Genomic DNA, 25544 nt, shown 5'->3' with positions numbered 1-25544 from the left:
GGTGGCCACCGGGGAACACAAATCAGGTCGGAACGTTCTCGCTGGACGCCCGGGAGCCCCTTCCCTGGGTGACGCCCAGTGCTCAGGCCTCTGCCAAGGCCCCGAGGGCAGGCCGGTGCCACCCCACCCCCACCCGTCCTCCTGCCTGGAAGACTCTAAGCCAAATGTCCATGCCCCACCCCCACCCCCTCAGGTGTTTACTCGAGTGTCAGGTTCTCACTGAAACGTCCCTTTTCAATTAGGCCCACCCATCCTCCCTGACCCCTTCCCTTCTTTATCTTCCTCCGTGGCACTTAGCATCGCTCAGCATGCTACTGCGTCATTTATTGTCTGGCTACCCCCAAAAACATTTGAACGTGAAATCAATGAAAATGCTTTTTTTTTAAATAAAAACACCTAACACTCCCTGAGCATTTCCTACATGCCAGGCTCTGTGGGAACATGTTAGAGGTTTAAACCCATTAGTCCTCACACAGCATGTCGAACTCGTGGCCCGCAGGCTGCATAATAAACGAGGTATGCGGCCCACCGGCCGCGAGTTTGACATGCTTGCATAACCTACTCAGGTAGGAACTTTTACTGCCATTTTACAGAGGATGAACACTGGGGCACAGAGAAGTTAAAAGGCTAGCCCAGATCACACAGTCAGCACGCGGCAGACCCAGGGCTCAAACCCACCCAGCCTGGCCCCGGCCCTGCAAACAGCCGCTCAGCCACTGGGGCCCATTAAGCCAACCGTTGTGAACTGCTGTGGCCACCAGTAAACCACCGGCCCGGGCCAGGCACCCAGCTGGCCTTCCAGTCACCACACAAGGGGGACCGCTGGTGTGTGGATTCTCCCCACCCTGTTGCTTTGCAATCATTTCGCCAGTCCCCCAGAGAGGAGGCCTCTTGATGCCAGCGACTCCGCCGAGACACTCGTGCCACGGCACGGGCTCAGGTACCCCGTTCACTCACCAGGGCTGGGGTCAGCGCCAGAGCCCCTCTCGCTGCTGTTCCGAACAGATTCAAAGACAGCCCAGAGGAATTCTTTGGGGGGCAAGATCCCGACCATCTTGGAAGCTGTTTGTTGAAGGATATCAGGAAACTGTGTGGGGAGGAGAAGAGGAATGAGGAGGAAGAACTAAAGCACAGTAAACACAAATTGAAAGCGGTGTTAAGCTATACCAGGACTTACTGGCTCAGGTTTTCCTTCCTCCATAGCAGCTTCTCACATAAATTTAATCCCTAGCCCAACTAACCTGGTTTCTACAAAGGGTCATGTAAAACAATACTCAACGTCCATAATAATTCAACAAATGTTCAATAATGTAGGTATACGCCCTTTACACAGGCTGGCATGTGTGAATGCACATGCACTGGTGCGTGTAAGACCTGGAACAAGCACGCGTGTGGGAAGAGCAGAGCGACAGGCACGTGGAGGGTGGGAGCTCGGGCATCGGGCGCCTCACTCCCTCGTCCTGCACCTGGGCTCCTGGGGTGGGGCTGCCAACACCCGCCCTTCGGGGCAGGGAGGAGGTTCCAGAAAACGAACCGGCACACACCCCGTGGAGTGCACCGGACCACGCTGTCCCCTCCAGACTCCCCGCCCTCTTACAAGAGGACACACAGGTACCTTTGTGGCAACAGAGCTTAATTCATCTCCTGAGAAATGGACTAGAAAGGGTCCCAAGTCCCTCGTTGTCTCGGCTGTCCAGTTCTGAGGGGGTCTAAGAAGAGAGAATAAGCAATAAATCGGAAGCCGTGCTGTTGTTCTTGTCCCCAGCATCCTTTCTTTCAGAAACAGACTATCTTCATGTGTGGAGAGACTGCCAATCACATGTCCCACTTGCCTGGCCAAGCCGATGTGCATGTGATACAGGCTGACCAATCAGAATCATCCCTAGGAATTTTGATGGAATTACTAAAGAAGCTCTCTCTCTCTCTCTTTTTCTTCTGGTAAGCGGAGTAGTAAAAAGGATATTGGAGGCCATTCCTATCACCAGTGGTGATAATAAGACCACACTCAAGAACACAGAGCTGAGTGGTAGGAGAAAAATTCCTGAGGATACCATTTGAGCTCCTGGAACCAACCATGCCTAGAGTCCATCCCTGCAGTTTTCCATTACATTCAATTTCTGAACTCAGCAACCCATTTGTAGCTTGAATTGAATTGTTAAATTTCAGTCATTTCCTTCCTCACCCTCTTCAATAGAACAGTAATGATCTATGTGTTTCTTTAAATTGCCGTAAGAGTCTTCCCTTATAACTAGACAAAATGTCCTCTTGAATACTGACAGGATACTGACAGCACGAACACAGAATCTACTGTTGTTCTTACAGAGACCACAAATGTCTACCGTGAAGTGCCTCACACCACATTCGGTGGCATTTCTGAAGGGGGCTGCCCAGTTAGTAGCGATAACCCCTCTCTTAGGCCTAGGCAAGCCAACCCTGGCCAAAAAACTCCCCCTTATCTCTTTGATTGAAAATATTATCCCAGCCCTAGTCTGTTTGGCTCAATGGATAGAGCATTGGCCCACGGACTGAAGAGTCCTGGGTTTGATTCCAGTCAAGGGCACGTACTTGGGTTGCAAGCTCAATCCTCGGCCCTGGACAGAATGAGTGTGGAGGCAACCAATTGATGTGTTTCTCTCACATCGATGTTTCTCTTTCTCAATCTCTCCATCTCCCATTCTGTCCAAAAATAAATGGAAAAAATCCTCAGTGAGGATTAACAATATGTGTGTATATATACTGTATATATATGCCTAAAGTGCTAAGTATCCGACCATTCATTCAACCGTTCAATCAGACGCTATGATGTGCACTGACCACCAGGGGGCAGACGCTCTGACCGGTAGGTGAGCTTGCTGCTGGGGTCTAGCAATCAGGACTGGGCGAGATGGGCTGGACACGCCCTGGAGCCAACCTCCCACGGTCCCTCCCCTCCTCTAAAATATTTCTTCTAATTAATTTCCTTTCAGTGTGCACAAATCCATGCACCGGGCCTCTAATACTCTGATATATATATGTAATCCCGCTAGACCTTAGCTCCGTGAGGACAGGAACCACACCCATCTCACGAACTGCTGCATCTGTGGTTCTAAGAGGAGCACAGTTGCCACCAAATCAGTACGTGGGCTGAGCACTGTTGTAACACTTTGTATGCATTAACTCAGTTCACCATCACACCAGTCCTATGGACTATCACTGTCCCCATTCTACAGATGCGAAAATAAAGTGCAAAGAAATTTGGTAACTTTTCCCAGGTCACACAGGCAGTAGATGATAGAAACAAAATTTCAACCCAAGGAGTTTTGCTCCCAACTCCATATTCTTAACTCTTTATAATAGTACAGTGCCTGGGATACAGCCATTTCTGCAAAAACATTTGTTGTCTAACCATTGACTGATGGCTAGGCCCTACTCAACTATCTGAGCAAACTTCAGAAAATTCTACACGGGGAAAAACAGTTCGTTTTCCCAGGGAACTCTCGCCCACTGAGAGTGACAATACCTCGGTTATTTATATCATCGCCGTTGTCACTATCATTATGTCATAACAACAACGCTTTCCCTTTCCGCGTGCCAAGCTGTGTGGGGGCAGCCGTGTGAGGCCTGAAAGCAGCTGCCATGGTGCTCACTTTCCAGGGAGTCTGAGGCCAAAGGAAGAAGCCAATTTGCAGAATAAATGCAAGTGGCAGCCTCATCCTGGGCAAGAGACTCTGTCCGTGGGAGGAGGGCCAGGTGCCCCTCTGCCAGCCAGCCCGCCTGAGCTGCGCCCGACCCGCTCACCCGTGCTGCTCCAGCAGCCGCAGCCTCACCGCAGCCCCCTGCTCGGGGCTCAGGTCTGGGCAGGCCCCGAGGCCGTGCAGGGCCGTGGCCCAGGCCCTGGGGGACACTCCGTGCTGGATGACGGCCGCCGGCAAGTGGCAGAGCAGGTTCCCCACGATGTCCACCGTGTACTCATCGGCAATGGAGTCGTTCTGAAACCGACAGGTGGCGCCACGGCAGGACCCAGCGGGGCCCAACTTGGTGACCCTTGAAAATCACTTCCCATCCCCAAACCTCAGAAAACCCTGGGATCTCCCCACCCGCCCTGCCATGGCCAGTACAGATAGCCTGGCCTGACCTCGCCCCAGGAAGGCCTGAGTGACCTCTGGGGAGACCCACGGGAGCCAGTGTGGACAGAGGCCTGGCACGTGGTGAGGGGGTGAATGAGGGCTGGCATCGTTGCCACTGCGCTGAGGAGACCCCGAGCTGGAACCACCGTGACAACAGCACATGAACAAGAAAAGCAGCGCCAAGTGCGTGTGGCCCTGGAAGTCTCTCAGCGTGACGGCGGGGCGGGCGGTTAGAGTGCTCGCCGTGCGGCCCCTGCTGGGTGTTTGCAGGTCTTGGCCCACGTTCATCTCAGAGTCACTGTAACCGCTAACAACACGCCGTGTAGAGATGAAGGTGCTGCCAGCTGGCGGCAAGGCCGGGTCCTGCTGGGCGTCGGTACTGAACGGCACCTCGCCTAGCCCGGGCCCTCGACAGCTCTGTGCAGGGAGTGCTCAGCCCACGAGCAGACAGGGACTGGGGCCCTGGAGGGAAGGTGACTCTCCCACAGCCCGTAGACGGCCCCCAGCAGAGGCGGGTCTGGAGCCCAGACACTGTGCTGGGCTCTTCCCGGCCCCAGAGCGGTCTGCCCTCCTTCGGGCCCAGCACAGCAGTCTCCAGCACCAGGGGCCGCCCCACGCAGCGGCTTCCGAGCCAGCTTCAGACCCACATCGGGCTGAGGTCCCCGCCAGATCGCCAGGGCTCCCCGGGGGGGCGGGGGAGGGGACGTCAGTGAAAGTGTCGCCCGGAAAGGCTCCTTACCAGGCACTGCTGCACTTTCCTGAGGACCAGAGTCCTTTTGTGGGGATCTAACACCAAGGCGTCCAACCGAATCCTCCCCAGGCCGATCAGAAGGGGCACACAGCGGGAGGCTGGCACGGACGCCAGGTAGCGAGCCCTGGAGAGAGGTGGGGACAAGGGCAGGAAGACGGTGGCTGCTCTGGATTGCCCTGGGAGCCAGGGTCTGCACGCCCAAGAGCTTATCACAGGGGGTTCTTTAATGTGTTCTCCCAGTGCGTGGCTCCTTTGGGCAGGTTGCAAGCCTCTCACCCATCGCGCTCCTCTTCTAGGGATGGGAACCAACTCCCCATCATGCTCCTCTTCTAGGGATGGGAACCAACTCCCCATCATGCTCCTCTTCTAGGGATGGGAACCAAACTTCCCATCATGCTCCTCTCCTACTGGCAGAAACCAAACTCCCCATCATGCTCCTCTTCTAGGGATGGGAACCAAACTTCCCATCATGCTCCTCTCCTACTGGCAGAAACCAAACTCCCCATCCTGCTCCTCTTCTAGGGATGGGAACCAAACTTCCCATCATGCTCCTCTCCTACTGGCAGAAACCAAACTCCCCATCATGCTCCTCTTCTATGCTCTAGCAGCATTGATCTCAGAGTAGTATCTCCATAAACATATGTTGACTGATGGACCAGTTGAGGAGAGATGAGGAAAAAATGAAAAGGTAAAGTAGAAAAAGGAAGGGACAAAGAGAAAAGAGAATAAAATAGAAAGTGAGAAAGAAACGTGAGGAGAGAGTGAAGAGAGCAAGAGAAATGACTCCCAATTCCATGTCTCCAGCCAGAACTGCCCCCTCAGCTCTTACTGTGTGTCCTCAGCAGGCACAATATCACCCCCCGGGCGGAGAATGTTCAGGGCAGGAGGGGAGGGAGGGAAGCTAATGTTATTACAATGATCTGTGACCCACCAAGCTCAGCCCTACTCAACAAAGTTATTCTTCACCATTTCTCTCACTGGGGAGAAATTAAAATGTTCTCCTTGGGGAGGGAATAATGAAATAAAGGTTAAGAAAGACTGTTCTAGACCCAGGGGCCCTAACTCATCGCCACGTGACTCTTTCAAAACTAAATTTGACATTCTTCCTCTATGCCATCCCAGACTCCTTTTTCCCTTTATCCAATGTCACTGCGCTCGCCTTAATATTACTCAACTCTCTCTTGCCTCTCCATTCCCGGTTCCATTTATTCCTTCATTCATTCACTCACTCACTCGGCAGATATCTGCAGAGCATCTGCTGTGTGTCAGGCACTGTGCTGGCGGCCAGCGACACCATGAACAGGACACGAGGGGAGGCCCCTGCTCGCAGGATGCGTCATTGTAAGGGGGAGGCCCTGCCGCCAGCGGGGAAGACCGGTAATTTCAGCGACTGACACACGTGAGGGGGAGTGAATGGCTCTGGAACGGAGGGTGCTGGTGGGCAAAGCCTGCGCAGGCAGTGCCGGTCGAGCTGAGGCGGGCCGTGGAGGGAGACAGGCAGCCAGGCCCAGGTTACAGAGACAAGCTTCTACACCCCCCCCCCCGCCCCCGCCCCTCCCGCTGAGGCCCTGCTTTCTGCCACGGGGCAGCGGCGATGGCCTTTCTGAAACACAAATCTGAGGGCGTTCCCAGGACACAGTGAACCCTCAGGGCCCACGTAACCCTCCCTGTCTGACCGTCCCTCCCTCTGTGGCCTTCTCTCTCACACCGACTCTGCAGATCACAGACCTGTTCCCCAGGGCTCTGCCCTGCACGTATCCCTGCCGGGCGGAACCCCTGGCCCCTGCCCGGAGTGTCCCTCTTAAACTCCCCAACCCACCTCATTCCTCAAGCTCTGACTTCCCGTCGGAAGAAAAGACTAGTATTCCCTCCTCTGCTCCAGTGTCCGTTACCCATGCCCACCTGGCTTTCGCGAGAATCACCCCTTCACTGCAAGACCTGGTGCTGTGGGGGGTGCCCACCCACTCTCAGCTCCAGTCAAGTTACCCATCCTTCCAAACCCGGTGACCGGGTCAAGAAGAGCAAATTGGCCCAGTGTAGGCCCATGAGAGTCCAACCCAAGTCTTATTGAGAAGAATGGGAAGAGAACGTCTTTCTTTTCCTCCAACATGACAGCCAGGAAGATGTAACCTTGGGTCTGCCAGGGGCCACCACAGAGAAAGACTGTCTGACAGAGAAGCCTACAGAGGAAAGCTGGGCTAAGAGACAGATGACATCATTTTAGCCCCTGGATCTAGCCATGCCTGAAATCCATCCCTGGACATTCCAGCTACCTAAATATAAAACTGCCTTTTATTGCCTAAGCCAATTTGAGTTAAGATTCTATCACTTTCAACTAAATATCAACTTGATATTATAATTCATGCTTACCTGTTTTTCCCCTATGAGCTTGTAAGCTCTTTAGGGGGGAAATTTAGTTATTTCTAAGAGCTAGTACATAGTAAGCGTTCAATAAATATTTTTGAATGAATGAAGACAATAACAGCAAGAGGAGAAAAACAGAAACCGTGTCCAGACCATGTTTTGAAAGTAGGACTGCCCCCAGGCCTGAGTGCCCACACATAGCAGGCAAAGCCCCACAGCTCACCCAGCCCTGCCTGCTGGCGCGTGGGCACAGGGGGAGGCCCGCCCAGGCCGGATCTGCTTTGGCTTCGGTTTTTAAATAACAAGAAAAAGCAAGGGTCTGAAATTTCTGTGCGGCCCAGAATTTACACCCTGCGTCTCGAGGGCGTCACTGTCCAGGGCACGCTCCACTCCGCCTCTGGCTCCTCACAAAACCCACAGGGAGAGGAGACTTTGGTTTGGGTGGGTCCCCCAATCCTATTGCCGAGCCAGAAAGGGGGCCCACGTTCACTCACGGGAGCGCAGCCAAGAGGAAGGGCTGCATGAAGGTCCTGGAAACCTCCCAGGCTTTCCACGCCAAACAATGAACCTGGAAGATTGGAAAAGTTGTAGCATTTAGTGAAGTGGCAAGAAGAGCAAGCAAGATTGTGCTGTCTGCTCCAAGCACTGCTCTAAGGCCTTCACAGGTGTGTCTTGTTTACAGAACACCCTAGGGCCGTGGTCGGCAAACTGCGGCTCGCGAACCACAGGTGGCTCTTTGGCCCCTTGAGTGTGGCTCTTCCACAAAATACCACGGCCTGGGCGAGTCTATTTTGAAGAAGTGGCGTTAGAAGAAGTTTAAGTTTAAAAAATTTGGCTCTCAAAAGAAATTTCAATCGTACTGTTGATATTCGGCTCGGTTGACTAATGAGTTTGCTGACTACTGCCCTAGGGTGTAGGGACCACCATTGTGCCGGTTTGTGCATGAGGAAACTGAGGCAATAGCTTAAAGATGCACACAGAACTTTAAGTCTAAGAATGCTCCCCGCGGTTTTGTTTATAACGGCAAAAAAGGAAGATTCACCGTCATGGCCCTCAGTGGGGGCTGCCTGGTTAGGTAAATTATGGGGTAGCCATACAGCGGAATACTGCACAATTACCTGTTTCCGCAGGTAGATTTGCACATATTAATATGCAATGATGTCCATGCCCTATTTTATACATATACAATGTGTTGTATAGCAAGTTAAAGAGAACAGTGTACACAGTATGAGCTCACTTGTGCTTTTTAAGTTACATGTAAGTGTGTTTTATACACGCCCCCACCCTCAGAGTCAGGAGCCAGCGTTCCCTGCAGTTGCCCATGGAGCAGTCTAGCCTCAGCCCTGCTGGCCCCGGGGCCGGGGGGCCATGAGCTGGGCGCTGGCATGGGGGGGGGGGAGTTCCCGTGTGCTGGACGCTGCCGTCTGCATTCGGGATGTGAAGCTGCAGCCCTGGCCCCCACCCACTCAATGCCAGGAGCACGTCCCTCAAGTGTGACTGCAGAACGGCTGGGCACCACTGTTCTAGGGAAATTTTACTTTCTTTCTATTTCTTATATGATAATTACGTGTTTTTAGCAAAAAATGTAAAGAAAAAAGGCAACTTTTCTGACGAAGTGGTATTTGAAGGTTGAAGAACAGGAGAGTCCGGGAGAGGAGTTGTTTGGGAGCTCTGCTCGGACACCAGGCCTCCTCCAAGCGGCTGGCCTCCCCCTGCCCCCGCCTCTGCCTGGCGGACGCTCACGTGCTGCTGGGGGACATTGCCACCAGGGAGCGGTGAGGAGGTAGCCCACAGGGGTCCCCCAGACCTGCTTTAAGAGAAAGCCAGCAACCTGTATTTTTGACAGTTTTATTGAACTATAATTGTATGCAAAGAACTACACTGTATTCGATGCGTTTGGACGTATGTGAATACCCGCGAAGCCATGACCTCAGTCAAGGCCAAAGACATGCCCAGCACTGAAGTGTCCCTGCGCCCTGTGTTTGTTTGTGAGAAGAGCATGTCACAGGAGACCTCCCCTCACCTCTGAGCGCTCAGCGCATCAGCGCGGGCACTGCCGTCTCCCCAGAGCGTGGGAGAGTGTCCGTGGCATGTGGAGAAGGAAGTTTTAAGCGAAAAGAAAAGACCCCTAGAGCAGCGTCTGTGCTGGCCACCCTGGCCGGGTGAGCATGTGGCTGACAGAGCGGCCTTCGGCCGGGGACGTGATTGTGAGCGTGCGACGCTGCGCCTCCGGGTGCGCCTTCAGGCTCAGAGCAGAGTGTGAAATGACCAATCTGTGAAAACTCTGGCTTTGAAGGCGGGGTGTTCGGAGCATCTAAGAAAGAAACTGGAGCCCGGCCGGCGTGGCTCATGGTTGAGCGCTGACCTATGAACCAGGAGGTCACTTTCGATTCCCTGACCGGCACAGGCCCGGGTTGTGAGCTCCTTTCCCAGGAGGGGGCGTGCAGGAGGCAGCCGATCAATGATTCTCTCTCATCATTGATGTTTCTATCTCTCTCCCTTCCTCTCTGAAATCAATAAAAACATACTTTTTTTAAAAAGAAAAGAAACTGGAGAAAGCCTGGCTCGGTATTTGGCCCCACACCATCATTTGCACCAGAATATTGCCGGCATCACTATCTTCAGAGCCAGTCAATGCAGGGCCGGCTCCCGGGGTAGAAAGAGAGGAGCAGAAGCAGAAAGGTACCTGATACGGTGAAAGCAGGGAGAGGTTGTTCTCAAAATACTGGGAGAGGGCCAGGAAGGAGTCGGCGCTCAGGGCGTCGATGTGGGAGCACGCCACGCCCTTGACCAGCTGCCCGGCACTGGAGAAAGACAGGGGCGGGGAGAGCGGTTGGGTGAGACGGGGAAGGAGGAGAAGAGAAGGCATAGCCCACGTGGCATGGGCTACAGAGGGCCGGTCCAGCTCTCCCTGCGGGGAAATCAGGCTCCAAAGAGCTGGCGAGCTGCGCTCCCTACCTCAGGAGCTCGGCGGGCCTGCTGGTCTGGGACAGCAGCTCATACAGGAACAAGGCCTGAGGGGAGAGAACAATGCCAGCTGGGGGGGGGGGGGGGCATCCACCCGACAAGCCCGTGCTGGGCCCAGCACCGGGAAGCCCTGTGGGGAAGGCACACACGACCCATTTTACAGATGGGAAGACAGAGGCGTCCTGGGCTGTGACCTGCCCAGGACCACACGGGTGCTAAGGGGCAGAGCTGGGAGGTGAGGGGTGGCGGGGCCGCGCCCCCCCACACCAGGCCGGCCCGCAGGGAGGAGGGAGAGCCGGCTGCAGGGAGCAGGGCTGCCGCTCCTGCCTCTGCGTGGCCAGGCCCACCTGGTAGCTCCTGGACTCAGGACACCCGGGAAGCAGAAGCGGTGAAGCCACTCTGTCATCAGAAGGTGGGACTTTCAGGCTGACCCCTGACCTCCAGGAGGGAGGGAGCTAGAAGCTCAATGGCCGCTGGCCAGCGAGCTAATCAATCACGCCTGTGCGATGCCGCCTCCACAAACACAAAGGACAGGGCTCTGGGAGCTTCGGGGCTGGTGAGGGGGTGGGGGGCACCTGGACACAGGGAAGCTCCGCCCCTTTCCCACGCTCTGCTCCCGCCTCCCCCACAGGCTGTTCCCGCCACATCCTTCCCTAACAGCCAGTGGCCCAGTGAATAAAGCGCCGTTCTGAGTGCTGGGAGCCGCTGCAGCAGATTAACCAAACCACGGAGGGGCCACCGGAGCCCCAGCTGCAGGCGGGCGGGCGGCAGCACCGGTGCCCTGGACAGCGCCTGGCAGCGGCGGGACAGTCTTCTGGGCTGAGCCCTTCCCCGGGGCTCCCTTCCCGGGGCTCCCTTCCCGGTAGCTGGTGTGGAATCGAGGTCATCGTAGGCCCTCCCCAGCCAGTGTTGGGAAGGCCTTGCTGGTGGGGTTCGCTGGCGTGGGGAACCCCTCATACACACCGGAACCGGTGTCCGACCTCAGCCGTCATACCTGACCCCTCCGAAGCGCCTTCTCCTTTAGGACAGTGGAGTTGAGTCCGAGTTCCCTCCTTAAGTCAAAGAGGGACACCTCCTCAAAGAGGGCCCCTGGGACTTCCGCCACAGCCGGGGCGCCCGCTCCCGCTCCGGCCACCTGCGGAGCGAGGACACTGCCTGACCGCGCGTGGGAGGCGCCGCTTTCGGCGGAGGCCAGGCACTGTGCCAAGTGCTTCCCCAGCACAAACCCATCCGGTCGCTGGGAACCGTCACTGCCCCGTTGTACAGCTAAGAAAACTGAGGCTTCATGAGTAACTGGTTGATAGTGAGATTCAAGTCTGTCTTATTTCCAAACCTTCGCTCTTTGTTTAACCCTCAGTGCTCCTGCTGCCCGCAAGGGGTTGATGTGGGGGCAGACCTCTCGTGTTTGGTTTCTAAGGGATTCTGCGATTGGAAGAGGCAAGTCTGAGGGAAGAGGGTGCCCCCAAGGCCCTGCCGAGAGAGGAGGAGCTGGCGGGACTTTGAACTGGAAGGACTCTCGGAAGCACTCCGGGAACTTCAGACTCACTCTGAGATTGGAAATCAACCTTTAAATGTTATTATATCAGAAACCTCGTTTAAGAAGAGTCCTCCAGGTGTGGTTGGCTAGGGAGAGCAGTGGGGTCTGGAAGAAGTACAACGGAGCCAGGGACCCTCTGGAGGGAGGGGAGGCGGCAGGAAGAAGCCTTCTCCAGGCTCGGACCCCCTCCCCGGAGGAACACCCTCCCCAGAGGAACCCCCTCCCCGGAGGAACCCCCTCCCCAGGAGAACCCCCTCCCCGGAGGAACCCCCTCCCCAGAAGAACCCCCTCCCCGGAGGAACCACCTCCCGGAGGAACCCACTCCCCAGAAGAACCCCCTCCTGCAGGAACCCCCTCCCCAGAGGAACCCCCTCCCGGAGGAACCCCCTCCCCGGAGGAACCCCCTCCCCGGAGGAACCCCTCCCCAGAGGAACCCCCTCCCCGGAGGAACCCCCTCCCCGGAGGAACCCCCTCCCGGAGGAACCCCCTCCCCGGAGGAACCCCCTCCCTGCAGGAACCCCCTCCCCAGAGGAACCCCCTCCCCGGAGGAACCCCCTCCCCGGAGGAACCCCCTCCTGGAGGAACCCCTCCCCGGAGGAACCCCCTCTCGGAGGAACCCCCTCCCTGCAGGAACCCCCTCCCCGGAGGAACCCCTCCCCGGAGGAACCCCCTCTCGGAGGAACCCCCTCCCTGCAGGAACCCCCTCCCCGGAGGAACCCCCTCCCCGGAGGAACCCCCTCCCCGGAGGAACCCCCTCCCGGAGGAATCCCCTCCTCGGAGGAACCTCCTCCCCGGAGGAACCCCCTCCCCGAGGCTGGGCTAACCCCGCCCACTCACAAACCCCAAAGCCACAGGCTGTAGGCACGCGGCTGGGCACCCGCGGGACCTGCCCCCTCACCTTGCTGAGGATGCCTTGCTGCTGGGCCGGCGACAGACTGGACAGGTGCAGGGAGCCGGCGCTTCTCAGGACCTGCGCCAGGGCCCTGGGGTCCATGCCCGAGAGGGCCTGGGCGCCGACGCCCGCCAGCAGCACGCCCATCTGGCTGACGCTGTGGAAGGACAGCACCTGGGGGGGCCGGCAAGAGGGGCGAGGCTCTGCGAAGGCCTCTCGCCTGCAGGGCACTGGCCAGGCCCACTGCGTGCCGGTGGCAGGGCGGGCACCGGGGGCGGGTGTGCTGCCTCCCAGACCTTCCTTCCTCTCTCAGGAAAGAGAGTAAATGTCCGAACGGGACGGAGCAGTACCAGCCCCGGGGGTGGGGGGCGTACGGGCGGGTACTCTGCTGCCTGAGGCCACAGCACAAGTGCCTGACGCAGGCCCGAGCGCCACCCTGGCCGCCAAGGGCTGCTTTACGAGTATGTTTCGTCTGAACTAGCTGGCATTTAACATGTGGGGCATTCCCACAAAAATCCAGGTGAGTCTCTGGCTTTTTAAAATCTGGGCCCACACGGGCAACAATGGGCAAGGACGGACCAGCCGCTGCCGCCGGTGGCCCCAGGCTCTCAGGGGCCAGCCGCTCGGTGCTGGAGGCAGCCCACGCTCGCACCCTGTCCCCCGGCACGCAGCCGGCAGGGCCAAGCCCACGCTCAGTTACCTCCAGGCAGAAACTCCCTGAAATAGAGACATGCTTCAGTCCCAGCCAGTTTGGCTCAGTGGATTAAGCATTGGCCTCTGGACTGAAGGGTTCCGGGTTCGATTCCTGGTCTGGGCACATGCCCGGGTTGTGGGCTCAATCCCAGGAGGGGGCGTGCAGGAGGCAGCTGATCAATGATTCTCGCTCATCATTGATGTCTCTCTCTCCCTTCCTCTCTGAAATCAATAAGAATACATTTTACAAATAACAAAGGTACGTCTCAGGATATGAGTCTGATGCTTTATGACAACTCTGTCTGTAGCTGGCACCCCTCAGGTTGTGCATGTTCCCGCCTCGTCGGGGCTTTCCCTATAAGCAGGCGGATTCCTTGGTTCTACAAAGGCTGGGTGCGTGGCTTCCCTCAGTTGTGCTCTGAAGGATGGAGCCTCTAATGCTCCCACCGAAGGCAGAGCCTTTCAAACTCCTCCAGAGCCGGAGGAACAAGACCGGATCCCTCGGCTCCGACACCATTCGCAGGGAAACGCCAGGTGAGCCCGTGTCCCCAGTCAACGCAGGGAGGGCTGCCACGCCTTCAGACTGAGGTCGCCACGAGGCCAGGAGGGACAGGTGGACGGCCAGCCTTGGCCTGGAGGCAGTGAGGACGGGCGGGCCGTGGTCCTGGCGCCACGCCGAGGCTGTCGGCCAGGAGCTGAGCGAGAGGCTCCGAAGCCAGGTGCCCGGGCTCGGTCCCAGCTGAGTGCCTTTCCTGCAGCCACGCCAATGCCCGTCTACGCTGCGTGCCTCACAAGAATGAGCGGGAGAATCAGTTAGGACTCTATGCACCCCGGGGTCCTGGGGGACCAAATGATTAGCTCACTGAGAACAGAACCTGGCCCAGGGTAAGCGCTTAGCGAAGGCCGTTGTCATATTGGCACTGGCCCCAATCCGATCCTCAGGAGCCGCTTTGCTTCCTGGGAAGGGCTGGCTGTGAGCTAAAGAGCGGGACCCACACTGTGCAGGGCCCAGGGCTCTGGCCCTGCCTGCTGGGCCCAGCACAGAGACTCACCCCCAGGAAAAAGGCCCGTCCCCACCCCAGAGCTAGAGCGTGAGCCAGGGCCACGTGCAGGAGACAGGGCTGGGACTGCCCTAGGCCCTAAGCAGGACGTTCTGTGGGGACAGTTCCCTCTGTGCAGCCTGGACGGGAATGAAGAGCACTATCCCTGACACGGGGTGAGCGGTGTGTTCGCAGCCTCAACAACTAGCAAGGAAGTCCTGGGGTGACTCTCCAGCTTTGCTCAACGAGGGCTCACACCCATCGAGTGCACACGCGGGGCCACGGGGTGTCCCCACCTCTTCCCGGGTACTGACTGCGTAATCCTCGCGGCCCCTACGGAATAGATGTGATTGTTACCCATCTTATGTTACAAATAGGGAAACTGAGGCAAAGGGGAGTTAAGCCAATTGTCCAAGGAAGCAAACGTCCAGCTAGCAAATGGAAGGACAGGATTTGAACCCAGGAGTCCTCCTCGGCTATCCGCCGTGTGCATAGAACAGGCCCTTGGATGCCAGGCATTGAAAAGAGGTCAGAGCCCTGGCCGGTGGCTCAGTGGTTAGAGCATCGGCCTTCACACAAAAGGGTCGATAATTCCATTCCCAGTCCAGGGCACGTACCTGGGTTGCAGAGTCACGCCCCACCCTCAATGGGGGCGCATATGGGAGGCAGCCAATCAATGTGTCTCCTCACCCAAATGTTTATCTCACTCTCTCTCCCCTTCTTTTCCCTCTCTTCCACTCTCTGAAAAGCAATGGAAAAAATGTCCTCAGGCGAGGATTAACAACAACAAAAAGAGTGTAGCCCGGCTGGCGTGGCTCAGTGGTTGAGAGTCAACCTATGAACCAGAAGGTTATGGTTCGATTGTAGCACATGCCTGGGTTGCAGGCTTGATGCCCCGTGGGGGGCATGCAAGAGGCAGCCAATCAGTGATCCTCTCTCATCACTGATGTTTCTCTCTCTCTCCCTCTCCCTTCCTCTCTGACGTCAATAAAAATATTTTTTAAAAAGAGTTCCCACTGACCTTCTCATGGGCCAGGTACTTGGCGGACAAGATGAGCACCTGGCTCTTGGCCCAGCCCGACACCTGGCTGAGGGTGGAGATGGCGCCGTGCACAGCCTCGGGGGACAGGGCCTCCAGCTGACTGGGGGTCAAGCCCACGACCGCATCCGACAAAGAGCCCAGGGTCTCGTTGAGCGTCTGGTTCTCCGTGGCGATGCCCAGGAGGTCGGCCTTGAGCTGGCAGGGGAGAAGCTGCCGTGAGGGTCGATAGCCCGTAGGACAGGAGTGCCCTCTGGCTGCGTCCCGGCGTGTCCGGCTCCACGCCGCCTCCAGCACCCCGCCTCGCCGGGGGAGAGGAACCCAGCCTAGGGAGGGACTCCTGCCAGGCCAGACAGCCAGTCACCCTAATGAGAACACCGCCTCCGCCGGCCTTGACCTTGCGCTTCATTGAAATACTAATCTGTTACTAAATGAGCCTGAAAGCCTGGCGGGAGGAGGCCGGCCACGTGGCCCAGTGCCAGCCGCTCTCCCAGCACCTGTTTCCTGTGTGACCCTAACTCCACCGCTGCGTACATGCCGTCTTCCTTTCCTGAAATGCCCAGGGGCTTTACGATAACGCACAGTCTGTGTAAGAGTAATTCCGGTGTAACACAAAGTACGTCTCCTGGAGATCCTGCCTCACACAAATAACTATCGGCTGCTCAGACCTCCATGCCCTTATAAACATGTACTTTATAAATAAACTAAGTACATATTTTTACATAATTGGAATATGAACAGAAGTGTACTTTTCTATGTTTTTCCCTTAAAATGATATCTTACAAAATCCCACGCTTCTGTGGCCACCTGGACAATTACTTATGTCTGCCTGGCGCTAGTCAAGTGTTTCCCAATTGCTTCCACGTTACCACCTGTAACATGAGCTCTGCACAAAAGGGAAAAAGCAAGCACGGTTCATGTTCTAACACCTGAATCTGTATGGAGAGCCTATGGATTCACTTGAGAGGTGTGTGCCCGTGTTCCAGGCCGTCCTGAAACGGCCACTGGGGGGCAGCAGAGGGGAGAGAAAGAAATGGCTGTCCCGCTCCTGGTCCCCAAGCAGCCGCCTGCCTGCCTTCGCGGGCCCGCAGCGTCCACCCCTGCGTCCACGTCTGCCAGGAGGCACTGGAGCAGCGCCGCTCGCGGGTGGTCTCTGGGCGCAGCGCGCCACCTGGGCGCGGCCTCAGAAGCTGCCCTGACCGTCCCCCGGTGACCCGCACCTCCAAGCTCGCGGTGGCCACGCGGAGAGAGCTTTGATCTAACCAAACCTTTTCCTAGTTTTGTGTTGCTCCTTCCCACGTTCAGCTCGTGTGTCTGAGACACCTTCTACTCTGGCTGGATCTAGGTCCCGATAACCTTCCGTGTTTCTCTCAACGCCGGGCAAGACTCCCCACTTCTCTGGCCAGTGAAACTGAGGCCCGGCCTGGGCTGGGCACCCATCTGCACCTTCTGGACACGAGCCTGGAAGCCCCGGAGACGGCTGCACTTGATCATCTGGTGGAGGAGGACTCGGGCCAGGGCGGCGTCCAGCAGCTCCAGGTCTCCATAGAAACAAACGAGCAGCCCCAGCCTGTGGGAGAGGAGAAGGGCCTGGCAGGACAAGCAGGGAGCCGGGCTTGGGGCTGGTCAGCTGTCACTCTCCTCCTGGGGGAGGGGCCGAGAGCAGCGGTGCAGTTAGCCACAGAAACGCCCCTTTCCACCGGAGACACGCCGCTGCCCGCCAGGGGTTCTCTGGGGCCCAGACGCATGCCCAGGATGCTTACAAACCACACCCAGGTGACAGTGACTTTTCAAAAGGAAAGGAAGCCGGGAGACGGAGAAGTGTGGGCGGCAGTGGCTGTGACCCTGGCCCAGCGGGAGCACCGTCCCCAGGGCTGAAGAGCACAGCTCAGGGGCGGACTCAGCAGCTACCTGGCCTCTCTGCACGGCCGCTGCCCGCAGCCCACCTGCCCGAGGCTTGGAAGGGGAGTCTGCTGTGTTCGTGAGCACGTCGTAGTACGTGCGATGGGTGTGGCACCGGGGACACTGAGCGTGAGGCTAGGCATGCTGAAGGTCAGCACACTTCCCGGCGGGGACGGACGCATGGCAGTCCCGGCTGCTCTTAGCGCTCCATGCTATCTCCTGCACGTGGCGTGGCTGACCGCCCGCCCGGCCGTGCTGCACCTGGCTCCGCCCTCCCAGGACACGGACATGCTCAGTCGTGTCCACAGGAGAGCAACCGGGTCAGGGAGGGTCTGACGTTTGTCTAATGAGGAAGGTGACTGGAGGCGAAGGCTGGATATGAATGAGCGCTGAGAATAATAACGTTTCCTGAGCACATAACTGTGTCCCGTGTGCGGTCCTTACAGGGACCTCAGTGCGGTGGGCAGGCGGGCTCCCCTTCTCAGGCAGGGGAAGGGTGGCACAGAGCGGGGCGTGAACACGCCGAAACCACTCGGCGTGTACGTCGCAGAGCCAGGATCAAACCAGGAGGCCTGGCTCAGGTCCCACTAGCTGTCCTTTGTGTAACCATAGAAACACGGGACCCCGGCTGCTGGTGAGAATTTCTAGGGGTGGAGGAAGAAGGGGTAACACTTTTATGTAAGAACATTCTCACAAGTGAGTTTGGAAAACTTTAAGGAGATGTTGGAGGAGACAGCAAGGCCCTGGAGATCCCCCCACTGCATGCCCACCCCCCGCCCCCCGACATTCGGACTCTTCCTGGGCACAGCTCCTGCTGGGAATGGCTCCTGGAGGATCCCATCACAACCCCTAAATTCTAGAGCTGATCTCATCTGGGGCCTAACACCCCGCCTGAGAGTCTAGAGAACAAGGGTTCACAAGCATGGGGACCCAGGAACTGTGTCCAGCACTCCCCCCAACTCGCTGGGATTGCACCTTTACCTTGGGATGGACAGCGAGCCGCGGTTAAACCCTGAGCGTGACAAAGGTGCATAAATGCCTGGCACCCAGGAGACCCCAGAAAGCCTCTGTCCCCCCTCAGGCCTTGGAGAGGTCTCTGGGGAAGCCCCCCCTCCCCAGGCTGTTCACGGACAAGCCACTCCCCTTCCCTCCCGGAGCCTTTGCTGCTCAGAGGAACCTGCCGCTTAGAGCGCATCTCGGGCAAAAGTCCCGAGGGCCCTGCCTGTGGACGGTAGAGGCGTTCCGCATGTCGAAGCCGGAGGAGCCGATGCGCTCCAGGAACGCCTGGGCCAGCTCCGGCGTGATGTCATACACGGTGTCCAGCTGCTTGGTGGCGTTGTCATAGCTGATGAACAGCCCCATCTGGTGGTAAGCACAGAAAGGTCAGGCGGGGCGGACGTGGCTAGCGCCATCCCAGACCCGGGGTGCCGTCCCGCCCCCGTGGGCGTCCTCAGCCCCCTGGCTGCTGGGTGCCGCCTGCCTCAGAAAGGCCCACTGGTGTTAAGGAAGCATTACTTTTCATATCCATGAAGCTGAACTTTTTTAAAGCTGATATTTGCACATTTACTTCTAGATTTGTTATATTGAGGTTAGAGAATGTGGCCCACACATTTCCTGCTTTGGGGAATCCGGTTTTTGATAGATGAGTGAGTTTACAAATGGCCTCGGGCAATGAAAAACATTATTCTTTGTAAGATTAAGAAGTGAACTGGAATAGAATCTGAGTGGCAGATCTCCCTATTCCTGCTCACTTTTTGCCTGTGTCCAAGGCTGTCCCATTAACGCCCGTTTCAATGAGCTGTTTTCTGAGCTCAAAAGCCTCAGACAGCTCCTCTCCCTCGGAGACGGCCCTTTGCCTGTAACATGCCCTCGGCGCTTCCCCCGCCCTCCCCATCCTTCAGATGAAGGAGAAAAGGTGCTTGTGGCCTCCTGATCCTCGCGTGCCCCCACCCAGCTTCCTCGGAATCTCAGCTGCCTTCGTCCCGGACTCGGCCCTGGGAGGGCAAAGCGGGGTCAGCCCACGTTGTAGTAGGGCGACAGCATCGAAGACATTCAACACGCGCCCGCCTCCCAGGTGGAAAGGGGAACCCAGTGCTGCCTCCAACCTCACAACAGCCAGGCATTGTGGGTCGGTGGCCCTTGAACAAGCCTGTCGCCGGATGCAAAGACTTCTCTCAGGGCCAGGGGCGGCGGGCACTCGGGGTGGAAGCGAGGTGAGCCCGCCCCCTCGGTGAACGCCTCGGGCTGGCGGCACGCTTTGGGGGCTGCAGGGTCACTGGTCAGCCCCAGGAGAGGAACCGCTGGCCACGGGCTAAGTTCCTCGGGACAGAGCTCAATGCTACGCCTCCACGTTGCCTCCCACTTGGGCTCCTGCCTCCTGGCCGGGAAACGCTAGCGCTATTTTCCATGGCCTTTCTTGCGGACAAAAATACTCCCGTGATTTCCGGTTCACAGACAACCTCCTGTCACGTTGGCTCAAGTCAGAGCTGCCTCCGTGGCCACAGCGCCCCTGTCCTCGGCTCGTGGGCACGAGGACACCGTCGGGGCTGACGGCGGGAGGCCCGTCCCCGGGTTTGCTTAGAGCCCCGGCCGCCCTGCGCTGGTCGGTGTCCAGGGCCCAGGGCACCTCGGCTGCTGGCTGATCTCGCCCCGGGGAGTCAGCAAGGGGGACAGTGAGCGTGCCCGACTTACTTCCGTTGGACTGATTTTCGTAATTTCTTCCAGGGGCAGGTGGACCATGTATCTGCCCAAAATCCACAAGCTTTCTGCGCTGACCCAGGAAGCAGCCCCATCTGCAAGCAAATAAATAAATGGGTTAGCGCGTGCGTGCGCGTGAATAAAAGCCTTGCGCTGCGGTGGGACTTGATGGCAGGACCTCCTTCCTGCATTCCTTCACCCGTTAGTTCATCCGCTGACCTTCCCCGGCAGCACCCTGCCCCCGGGACGCACGCCGCGCTGGGAGGCGCCGATGCCACCGACGGGGCTTTGCTACTCAACAGTGTGCGGCGGCGGCACCAGCAGCACCGGGAGCTGTTAGATGCAGATCATTTGTGAAGACCTCAGACCACAAAGACAGCTTTAGGTTAGCTCACTTCGTTAGTAACCTGGCAACTTCAGATATAGCTGGCTCTTTCACTACTAACAACAGTTATCATCCTTGTTGGCTATCGCCAAACTCTGCCAGCTTGGGCCCTTCCTGTGAGCTAGAATGCCTTTCACCTAACCAGGGGTGGGGAACCCCTGCCCAGCGCCATGTGGATATTTATAACATCATTCTCGGGCCCTACAAAATTATCACCTTAAAAATGAGCCTGCTCTATTTGGTCAAACATTTAATTAACTCACCCCTAATGCCTTGGCAGGGCCAGACCAAATGATTTCGAGGAACTTACATGGCCCGCGGGCCGGACGTTCCCCGCTCCTGATACCCTTCTGCTTCCAAATCCTACCTTCGAGATTGAGCTCAAACATTTCCTCTTCCCGAAAGCCGACCTTGTCCCCCAGCCAGCAGTACTTTCTCTCCCCTGAACCCCCAGAGGGCTCGTCACTCTGTTTGAATTTCCCCACCAGTGGGATGTCAACAGAACTTGAAGATTGGTGCAGCCACTATGAAGAACAGTATGGAGGGTCCTCAGAAACATAAAAATAGAATGACCTTCTGACCCAGCAATCCTGCTCTGGAGTATTTATCTGAAGGAAATGAAAACACTCATTTGAAAAGATATCTGCACCCCAGCATTATTTACAATAGCCAAGATAGGGGAGCAGCCTAAGTGTCCATCAGTAGATGAGTGGATAAAGAAGTGGTACGTATCTACAGTGGAGTATTACTCAGCTATAATAAAGAATAAAATCTTAGAAACCATCAACAAAACAACAAGAAGCCCACTGCATGGGAGAACATATTTGCCAATGCTATTTCAGATAAGGGTTTAATCTCCAAAATTTACAGAGAACTTAACAAAAGGAAGATAAACAATCCAATCAAAAAATGGGCATTGGACCTAAATAGACACTTTGTGAAAGAGGACATACAGAAGGCCAAAAGACATATGAAAACATGCTCAAAGTCACTAATCATCTGAGAGATGTAAATCAAAACGACAATGCGGTACCATCTCACACCTGTCAGAATGGCTATCATCAACAAATGAACAAACGGCAAGTGCTGGCGAGGATGCGGAGAAAAAGGAACCTTCGTGCACTGCCGGTGGGAATGAGGACTGGTGCAGCCACTGTGGAGAACAGTATGGAGTTTCCTCAAAAAACTAAAAATGGGACTCCCATTTGACCCAGTGATTCCACTTCTAGGAATATATCCCAAGAAACTAGAAATACCAATAAGAAAGGATATATGCACCCCTATGTTCATAGCAGCACAATTTACAATAGCTAAGATCTGGAAACGGCCTAAATGCCCATCAGCAGATGAGTGGATTAGAAAACTGTGGTACATCTACACAATGGAATACTACACTGCTATAAAAAAAGAAGGAATTCTTACCATTTGCAACAGAATGGATGGAACTAGAGAGCATTATGCCAAGCGAAATAAGACAGTTGGAGAAAGATAAATATCACATGATCTCACTCATATATGGGATATAATGATCAACATAAACTGATGAACAAAAATAGATCCAGAGACAAGGGGCGGGGGGGGGGGTGGTTAGAGATCAACCAAAGGACTTGTATGCATGCATATTAGCATAACCAATGGACATAGACACTGGGGTGGTGGGGGCCTGCCCTTGGGGGTGGGAGTGGCCGGGGGGGTGTCAATCGGGGGAAAGGAGACATATGTAATACTTTAAACAATAATAATAAAAAAAATCTGTCCTGGCTGGTGTTGATCACTGGTTAGAGCACCCACTTGCACAACAAAGGGTCTCAGGGCACAGACCTGGGTTGCAGGTTCGATCCCCGGCCCCAGTTGGGGCTCCATCAGGAGTCAACCAAACAATGTGTCTCTCTCACAACTCGCTCTTTCTTTCTCTCCTTTTCTCTCTCCTCTCTCTCCTTCCCTACCCTCCCTTCTTCCCTCCCTCTCTTCTACTGTCTCTAAAAATCAATGGAAAAAATATCCTCAGATGATGTTTAACCCCAAAAACATTTGTTTTAATTTGTGACAACATGGATGGATCTGGAGGGCATTCTGCTAAGTGAAATGTCAGAGAGAGAAAGACGAATACCATGTGATCTGACTTACATGTGGAACCTAAAGAACAAAATAAATGGACAAACAAAACTGAAACAGACTCAGAGGCGCAGAGAGCAGACTGATGGCTGCGAGGGGGCGGGGTGGGCGTGGAGAGGGGATTGGCAGTGCGGGTTGGGAGCTGTGAAGTGGTCCCGGGCGCACAGTGAGCGCAGGAATTCGGTCAGTGGCATGCAGAGCCATGTGCGGTGCCCGTGGTGCTGACGTGCTGGAGGGACCACTCGGTCAGGTGTAGAATGTCCGATCGCTGTTGTTCATCTGACACTAGTGTAACAGTGTGTGTCAACTCTGACTGGAAAAAATTTAAATATGTTTTTATTGATTTCAGAGAGAGGAAGGAAGAAGGGGAGAGAGATGGAAACATCAATGATGAGAATCATTGACCAGCTGCCTCCTGCCCGCCTCCTACTGGGGATCAAGCCTGCAACCCGAGCACGTGCCCTGACCGGGAATCAAGCCATGACCTCCTGGTTCGAGGGCCGACGCTCAACCACTGAGCTGGGCAGATTGAAGAGTTTTTTGAAATTTTTAAAGAGCAGTTGTGCCCAGGATCCAGTTTCAAGTTTCCCTGAGCTAGAACTGGCCCCATGCTCCAGTCTTTCCGTAAAAGACTTTCATAAACAACAACATCCATTGTTGGCGTTTGGGGGGAAGATGGGGACAGGGAGCCTTTGCGGGGTGCAGTGAGTCGTCACCAGGAGCAACGATGGCCGCCCTGCTGGGGGGCTGAGTCATGTGAACAACAGGGTGACCCCCAGCAGGAACCAGAGCTTTGGGGTGAGCACAGGACCCCCAGATGGGGCCTCGGGACAGGTGACTTGGTGATTAGCAGAGTGGCTCCAGCAGGATAGAGGATTGGGGGAGGGGGCTCCCCACACTCCAACCCCACAGGCTCCCTCTGTCCCTGCAGCAGGGCCCACCCCCACCCACGGCTTTGGCAGAGCCGGCAGGCCTGGCGCCACCCCCATTTGGAGGGGAGGGACCACGCATTGGCATCAGTTGAAATGCTAGGTCTCCCCGATCCCCTGGCCCAGGGCCTGCCGACCACAGCCCACCCCATTTGTCCCACCTGCACGCTTTATTCTTACACTTTCCAATCGTTGAAAGAAAAATCAAAAAAGGAAGAATGTATTGTGACCCATGAACTTCACGTTTCAGTGTCCACCAGTCAGGTTTATGGGACACAGCCCGGCCTCCTCGTCGCCTGCCTATGCAGCTTTCGCTGCAGCACCAGAGGGGAGCCCCGGAGGCAGAGACCGTCGGGGCACAAAGTCTAAACTGTTCCTCCATCCCTGTGTACAAAATGTGCGCCTGGCCTGGCGGTCTCTCGCCCCCTCCGGAACCGCCATAGCTCCGCTCAGCCAAGGCCATCTGGCTCCTCGGGGTCCCCGTGGCCCACAGCGGGGAGGCTTTCTGGAAGCGTTTAAGCTCGTCGGTGTGCACACTAACACTGAACACCCCACAAGCTGAAGCTGCCGGAAGAATGGTTGGCACTGCTCACCCCCAGAGCGTTCTTTTTCTGCATCGCTCGTTCTCACTGTGGTCAAATGCACCCCCGTAACCTTCCGTCTGACCAGCCTGGTGCCCAGCGCGGCGCCTCCGGCACACCCCCTGCTGGGGACCCCCTGCCTCCACCGCAGAACTCCCGCATCCGGCAAAGCCTGACCTCTGCCCCCTAAACGCGAACCTCCCGCCCCCAGCCACACAACCAGCACGCTACTTCCTGTCTCTGGGAGCTGGACTCTGTGCCCCCAGAGGGACGTGGCAGGTTTTTGATAAACATCTTCCAAATAACGGATCCTGACCTATTTCTGCTCTGGCTGCCAGGAAGCTTAGGGATAAACTTCAGTGCTTTATTTCCTAGGTTTTATTTTTTATTTTTTAAAATATATTATTTTTTATTTCAAAGAGGAAGGGAGAGGGAAAGATAGAAACACCAATGATGAGAGAGAATCATTGACCTGCTGCCTCCTGCATGCCCCCTACTGGGGATCTAGCCTGCAATCCAGGCCTGTGCCCTGAGCGGGGATCCAACCGTGGCCTCCTGGTTCATAGGTTGATGTTCAACCACTGAGCCACGTGGGCCGAGCTAGATTTTATTTTTAAAGGTTACCTTAATGCTACTTTAACACAGGTTTTCATACAGATTTTGAACCTGTGACCTCACTCTAAAGGCTCTCATCAAGTCTAGGAGGCCACCCCACTTCCATCCCTCCAGGAACCCGGGGCGCGCCGTCCGGGAGACACGGATGCGGCCTGATTTCAGGCCTGCGCACACGGAAAGTGCGCTGATGAAGCGGGTTCGCGTTTTATCCCCCGAGCCACACAAACCCTCCTGCCGTTTGGGGAGGGACAGGTAAAATCCTAAGTGACACAGAACTCGAAGCCCCGCCCTCAGAGATGCGGCAGCCTTTTCTGAGGATGACGGCCCCTCGGGCGGTGCCCCCGCAGGCTCACCGGTGGCGCTGGAGGACGCCCGCAGCACGCCGGCCATCCAGGAGTAGAGGGCTCCCTGGGAACGGGCCGGGGTTTGGTCGTAGAGGCCTTTGAACACCGCGGACCTGAAGGACACAACACAGGCGTCGTTAGGGAACAACAGGTGGGGGCCGCCCTGAGGGGCGGCGGCTCCGGCCCAGCCCGCCCCCTCCGTGCAGGACGGAGCCCGATTCCCATTCCCCCTCGGCCCTCCCTTGGATCCCTCCCAAGACTGGTCTCCACGTCCTCACCTCAAGGCCACTGTTTTGGTAACATCTTGATTGAAACTGTAACTCACACACCATACAATTTCCCACTTAGAGTGTACACTGATGGTTTTCAGTGTAACCACAGAGTTGTACAACCGTTACCACAACCAACGTGAGGACATTTTAAGCACCTCACGGAGAATCCCCGTGCCCTCACCTTCCAGCACCCCCACGCCTACAGACCCCACGTGAACTTCCTGTCTGTGGCTTTGCCTCTTCCAGACATTTCAGATAACGGACTCAGACGAGGCGTCCCTAGGACTGGCTTCTTTCATTCGGCGTCATGTTGCC

At 56.3% G+C, this 25544-nt stretch overlaps 1 protein-coding gene across 1 annotated transcript in view; it reads right to left on the bottom strand.

Annotated features, from left to right (window-relative positions):
- Positions 1–25544, bottom strand: part of OTOA (otoancorin) — a gene marked incomplete at both ends in the record, with an annotated part of 56711 nt that overhangs the window by 18438 nt on the left and 12729 nt on the right. Inside the window, 14 exons of the mRNA XM_079789141.1 lie at positions 958–1087; positions 1616–1709; positions 3778–3968; positions 4846–4981; positions 7716–7789; positions 9908–10025; positions 10180–10235; positions 11183–11323; positions 12624–12791; positions 15372–15587; positions 16836–16959; positions 18514–18653; positions 19983–20083; positions 24967–25070. Coding sequence (XP_079645267.1) covers positions 958–1087; positions 1616–1709; positions 3778–3968; positions 4846–4981; positions 7716–7789; positions 9908–10025; positions 10180–10235; positions 11183–11323; positions 12624–12791; positions 15372–15587; positions 16836–16959; positions 18514–18653; positions 19983–20083; positions 24967–25070 — 1793 coding nt within the window. The remainder of the gene's footprint in view (positions 1–957; positions 1088–1615; positions 1710–3777; positions 3969–4845; positions 4982–7715; positions 7790–9907; positions 10026–10179; positions 10236–11182; positions 11324–12623; positions 12792–15371; positions 15588–16835; positions 16960–18513; positions 18654–19982; positions 20084–24966; positions 25071–25544) is intronic.

Source organism: Cnephaeus nilssonii (genome assembly GCF_951640355.1).
Source record: "Cnephaeus nilssonii genome assembly, chromosome: 2".
Lineage (NCBI taxonomy): Eukaryota > Metazoa > Chordata > Mammalia > Chiroptera > Vespertilionidae > Cnephaeus > Cnephaeus nilssonii.
Note: the sequence above shows the minus strand (reverse complement) of the source record. Positions and strands in the feature narration are given on the sequence as shown.